Source organism: Tachysurus fulvidraco, chromosome 7 (assembly GCF_022655615.1).
Source record: "Tachysurus fulvidraco isolate hzauxx_2018 chromosome 7, HZAU_PFXX_2.0, whole genome shotgun sequence".
In the NCBI taxonomy this organism is placed as follows: domain Eukaryota; kingdom Metazoa; phylum Chordata; class Actinopteri; order Siluriformes; family Bagridae; genus Tachysurus; species Tachysurus fulvidraco.
The window spans coordinates 12,037,093-12,043,343 of record NC_062524.1 but is presented as its reverse complement, the minus strand read 5'-3'; the positions used below and the strand labels follow the sequence as shown (position 1 = coordinate 12,043,343).

General features: G+C 38.9%; 1 protein-coding gene across 4 annotated transcripts; it reads left to right on the top strand.

The window, feature by feature from the left end:
- Window positions 1-2,931: 2,931 nt before the first annotated feature.
- Window positions 2,932-6,251, top strand: cacng6a (calcium channel, voltage-dependent, gamma subunit 6a). Of its 4 annotated transcripts, XM_047815677.1 has the most exons (7): window positions 2,973-3,056; window positions 3,148-3,212; window positions 3,394-4,209; window positions 4,640-4,714; window positions 4,940-5,077; window positions 5,212-5,308; window positions 5,390-6,251. In XM_047815677.1, exons 3-7 carry the CDS (start codon window positions 3,828-3,830, stop codon window positions 5,433-5,435), a joined length of 738 nt encoding a protein of 245 aa, XP_047671633.1. In that variant the 5' UTR covers window positions 2,973-3,056; window positions 3,148-3,212; window positions 3,394-3,827; the 3' UTR covers window positions 5,436-6,251. The 4 variants fall into 4 exon arrangements, with proteins under 4 accessions (XP_026999804.1, XP_047671633.1, XP_047671631.1 ...); XM_047815675.1 differs by having other exon boundaries at window positions 5,212-6,251; XM_027144003.2 differs by lacking the exon at window positions 3,148-3,212 and having other exon boundaries at window positions 2,932-3,056; window positions 5,212-6,251.

Sequence of the window (6,251 nt, the reverse complement as noted above, 5' to 3'; positions counted from 1 at the left end):
TGTAAAACATTTTCTGTTCTATTATATTGTGTTTCTACTGTACCTCCTTTAGTAAACAGTAAAGAAAAAAATAACTGATTTGCTTTTTACTGGAATGCGTTTGAATGTGAACATTACTGTACATGTGGACATACAGTTCCCAACTTAGACATTTTGTGTAAAAGGTGGATTGCATGTTACCTGAAACATAAAAGTCTATGCAGTTTTTCTAATGTCAACAATAGCCAGTATTTTGAAACCTGGTGTACTTTGATTGACTGCATATACCTTGTGAAGTGAAAACAAGTGTTATTCTTTGACAGAATAATTTCATTTTGAGTCAGATTTCCAGTGTTTCGGTAAAGTTAGTGTGTGCAGAGAAAGATGTGTTCTGTTTTGAAATGGAGAGTTAGTATATATTTAACAAAATGTGTTTTTGAGAGGAAAATTATCAATTTGGCCAATTGTGTTTTGTAGGTGTAAGTCTGTGTTAAGAGTTTAGAAAAATTGTCTTAAGTATAGGTAAGCGCTTGTTAGCGATTGAAAAAAACTGTAATAAGATCACCTTATTTTTTGTCACATCTACATTACAGCACATTGAAATTCTTTCTTCATATATCCCAACTTTGGATGTTGAGGTCAGAGCACAGGGTCAGACATGATACAGCACCGCTGGAGCAGTGAGGGTTAAGGGCTTTGCTCAAGGGCCCAACAGTGGCAGCTTGGCAGAACTGGGGCTTAAACCCCAATCTTCCACCCAGAGCCTTAACCACTTAGGCCAACACTGCACCGTTATTAGTTTATTATTATTGTTGGATTGTTTGAAGCTTGAACTTGTTGGAAGCTACATGCTAATTAGATTAGATTAGATTAAATTAGATAAGACTTTATTGTCTGTGCACTTGGGCATGAGGCAACGAAATGCAGTTCGCATCTAACCAGAAGCACAAAGTAGTAGTGGATATATATGAATATACAGAATGTTTATGAATCTAGAGTATAGACCAACTACGAGAAGGTAAATAAATGCTAATTCATAAATTCTGGGTAGACGCCGAATCTTGGTCAACATTTTACAGTTTGCTAAATTAGCTAATGAACCTAGTGTACCGGTGTCCTCTGTACAGGTCCTATCCATCTCAATCTATTCTCTATAGTCTCCCCGTCATAGTGGATGGTTGACCCCAATTAATTAAACTCCTGCACCTTCTTGACCTCAGCCCATTGTAACCTCACTGTTCTACTTCTCGCTCTCTCGTGCATACACATGTATTCTGTCTTACTACAACTTTCATTCCTCTTCTTTCCAGAGCAGACCTCCACCTTTCCAGGTGTTGCTCCTTACTCTCACTATAGATCACAATGTCATCCGCAAACATCATTGTCCACAGCGATTCCTGTCTGACTTCATCTGGCAACCTGTCCATCACCATAGCAAACATGAAGGGACTCAAAGCTGATCCTTTATGTAGCCCCACCTCCACCTTGAACTCCTCTGTCTGACCATCAGCACATCTCACTGCTGTCAGTCCTCTCATACATATCCTGAACTACTCTGATGTACTTCTCTGCCATTCCCGACACCCTTGTACTGCATATGTATATTTCCTTAATGCCCGCAGACAAAATAGGAACAAGCCAACAAAACCAATGTATCATTGCATTGCATTAATAGTTGATTAACTCTCAGAAATGTGTCTTAATTTGTGTCTTTTAATCTGTGTAAATCAGCCATAAATTCAGATAATGCTAGGATTTTTCTATTACCCCAATAATGTACTCATAAATGATGGACGATTCTCTGCTTCTCACTTTGTGGCATCTAGTTTAAAATTGTTGATTGCTGCTGGGACAAATGTGCCTAGTGGCACCACCTACTGTTTTGTGACAGAGCAACATCTCTGTCATTGAGAGTGAGCCAGCTCAGCCATCATCATGCTAAACACATAAGACTGCAGCTCTCTCTCTCTCTCTCTCTCTCTGCATTACAGATAAGCAGTGTCATAATTGTCTAGGCCTACACCATGCAAATTAATCAAGAATACAGAATACGAGCAAGTTATCATACATTACTAATGTACTATGTTGCAATTTGATATTCTGATTTTTTCCCCCTACTAAATATCTATTGATCTTATTTATCTGACTGATTGATTGATTAATTGTAAAACAAATCCCAGTGTTCTGCCATGCGTGTCCACCCAAGACAGGTTATTAATCTTTATACATTACAATAAAGTATCTATCTATCTATCTATCTATCTATCTATCTATCTATCTATCTATCTATCTATCTATCTATCTATCTATCTATCTATCTAAAGATATATTGTATGTATTTGTATGTAGGTGTATTGATGTGGTACAAATTACTGTACTAAGGTGAGGTCTGTTGGCTGAAATAATGACCAACGTTCCTGGAATCTATTCCCCTCTTTCCACATAGATGTGTCACACACACACGCACACACGCACGCATACACACACACACACACACACACACACACACACACACACACACACACACACACAAACTCTCTCTCTCTCTCTCTCTCTCTCACACACACACACACACACACACACACACACACACACACACACACACACACACACACACACACACACACACACACACACACACACACACACATTTGCTGACCCTAACGCTTAACAGCTGTCTTCTGCTGCTACTTTTTATGTGATTAACAGGTGGCTTTTAAAAATAGAAATACAAAACACATGCTGAAGCCCTGACATGAAAAACTGCTGAGACACGAACAGTAAGAATGCAAAGATGCACCCGTTTTTAAACAAGCATGAGCTAACAGTTACTGAGGCCATAGACAAGCTTAAAAAAACACCAATATCTTCGGTATGGCGATGAATGTAAATGGTTGTGTATTGAGTAACCCACCACCCCCTCGATCATACAGCACCAATGCCACTGGCCGCCTCCCTCTTTTGCCCTCCCTTTCCCCCCTTTTTCTGCCCCTCTGTTTTGTCATTGCTACTAGACACCGAGAAAACCTTTCTTTCCTCACTCTCCGAATCGAGCCTCTAAATCTCAGCCTCAAAAGGTTAGCAACTTGTTTGTATGATTATTATGATTGGTTATTGAAGCACTTGTCTAGTCAACACTTATCACAAAGTTTGTCTTGTCTTTGTCAGTTCCAGACTGGGAATAAACCCTGTGACCTAGGTTTAAAACGTAACAGATCCTGTTGCTCACTGAGGTTGGGACATTACTAGATAGGACCTAGTACAAGTTTATATTTACAGTCATAATCACTTGTTTGTCGAGATCAGATAGCATAGCTTTCGTTTGGTTTTGATAGTATTTGACATTTACAGTATAATTGTGATATTCTTGTACGTATTTTGCATGTCATTTTGTTCTTTTTCTTTGATTTCCAGACAGACCACACTAAAATTCCTCCCTCAGATCCTTTACTCCATGTATGAACTTTCATCCCCACTGTCACTTGGCATATTTTTCACCCTGTGTCATGTCATGGGGCAGCGTCCAAGTGCCTTGCTTACATCACTCATTGTTGTTCAGCTGTCAGTGTTGGTCTTTTTACGCAGCCATGATTAACACCTTCTGCCAGTGTAACACCATTCCATCCAACTCCTAGTTAGAGTAAATAGCTCAGTAGATTGTATGATACGTTGCTGCTATCCTTTGTTTATAGCCTCAATTTGCATTCTTGATAGAGTGACCTCAATCCTTGATCCGTCTTTTCACCTACATTAGACAAGTTCCTCGCAGAGTAGTTTCTGCTCAATAGACTCCATTGCTCCCATAATTTTCCCCCAACTCCTTTCCTGGTCTTGATGCTCTTGATGTCATGTGGTCCACCTTCGTCGTGCAGGACGAGGAGTCCAGGTCCACAGCCGTGTCTGGCAGAGGTACTGAAACACTAGCAGGAATGTTAGGTGTGCGAAGTGGAGGAGGCAAGCGGCGGACAAGAGCATCATCACCTTCCCTAAGTGACCGACAGGAAGGCAAGATCAAGCTCGTGTTCCTTGTGGCTACACTGGGCATCACGCTGGCTGTCCTAGGGGTGGGCACAGAGTTTTGGGTAGAGCTGGCATCTTCAAAAAATTTTTACAACAATGAGACATGCCTGGCTGCACACTATGGCCTGTGGAAGAACTGTATGAAGAAGCTCTGGGTTGCTGATGTTGACCATGAGCGGGAAACCTGTGGGCCTATCGACCTACCTGGAGGTAACTCACAAAATGATTAATTTTAACCTCATTTCATGTAACAGATCTACATATTCTGATCGCATAATTCACTTTATAGTATTTAGCAGAGGGCTCCATGGGGCAAAGTGGGTAGCATTACCACCTCACAGGTTCCCCAGTTCAAGCCTGAGCTTGGGTTATTGTCAGAGTTCTACATGTTTATGTAAACGTCCTCTGTGTTCCCCAGGTTCCTCCAAACAGCCCATACATTTCTCCTGAAGAAGTGTGTGATTTAAAACGGTTACTAAATATAAAAAAGTAAAAAAAATGTATTTTCAGATTTTCTTTTCTGGCAAAATAGTTATTTTATAAGAATCCAGGTATGTTTCTAATAAGAGTTTTTTTTTTTTTAAAGAGAATGTTAATATCTAGTATCCACATTAAATTATCCATCATTTGCTCATTCCAGAATCAAACTGCACCTACTTCAAGATCTATACAACTGGAGAAAACACAATCCTGTTTCACAAAATGCCAGCAAAGAGTGAGTTAATTCTATCTATCTATCTATCTATCTATCTATCTATCTATCTATCTATCTATCTATCTATCTATCTATCTATCTATCTATCTACCTGCTTTTAAAGCAGTTTTATAAATAGTCCGAATTTATTAGCTGAACTATTTTCTTTATTAAAACTAAAGAACTAATCTAACTAAACAAAAGGGTCCTTGTGTCAATGAGCAATATCTCTTTCTTTCTGAGCAGATTTGACTGTAATCTCTGCCATGTTGGCTATCTTCAGTCTTTTTCTGATGGTGATGGGAGCGGTCTGCATTGTCATGGCATTAAGCAAAGGCGTGCAGTTCTTCCTGAAGCCCGCCTCGGTCTGTTTCTTGCTATCAGGTACGATCATGACACTGTGAACATTACCGTAGCACTAACTTTCTCATCTAATATATATCACAAAGGTTTGTGGACTGAATAGAATATTAAAAGATTGACTGATTTAAACTCATTTCTTGTCTGCCTCAAATCAGGTCTCCTTGTTTTCCTGTCGCTCATCATTTTTCATCAGTCAGTCCTTTCATTTTTGGCAAGTGACCACTCCATACCATTGCATCATGAACTTTCATGGTCAGTAGCATGCATGGGATGTGCTGCCATCTTACTAATAGTTGCAGGGGTTTTATTCCTTCTTCTTGCATTACCATACAGCTCCTGGGAAAAGTGTTTGTCTCACAGGAACGACGGCAGCTTGTGACACGGGCACTTTGTAATTTTCTGTACTGATCAATTCACTTTTCAGTACGATTAACAATTTGGGTCTCTCTTAAAAACTGGGTTTCTCTTTTTTTTCTTAAAAAGTAAAATAAGCTCTTTGGGAAACAAACAAAAAAAACATTGTGTATTGGTTTGTTCTTGTCAGATAATGTAAATGTATGAGATAGGGGACTTTATAAAATGAATGTAAATCATACAGTATTTACTGCTATTGATTACACTGATTGTGTTATAGTGTGAATATAATTTTTTGGAAATGTACCAATGAAGTGTATTAAGATTAAAGAAGAATTATTATTATCATTTGATCTTATTTGTGATTATGCTTCATGTGCAAAACATTTTTAGATATTTTTTCGATATAGATATTTTATTCATGACCATGTGGTAATAAGTTGTGGAGTGACACATGTGTATAAAGGTGTTGGGTTTTAATCTACAACTGCAATAAAGGAAACAAATCAGCTCCCCTCGTTCCCTTCAAGAACCAGCAGTGGCAGCTTGGCTGTGCTGGCCTTGAACCTCGATCCTCCGATCAACAACCCAGAGCCTTAACCAGTTGAGTCACTACTGGGTATAACCAGGCCTTTTGATAACACTTACAGGAAATATATCTAGTCATGAGATCTGTCGTGTTTTTTAATATATTTTTTACATTAGTGTCACAAACATGCCAACAGTTTAATAGCCACAATTATTTATGAAAGTGTTTTTAAACAGAATACAGAGTACACCAGCTGCGGGCTGCTGTCATGTGCATTAAGCAAATTTGTAATAAACGCAAACTATAAACTGC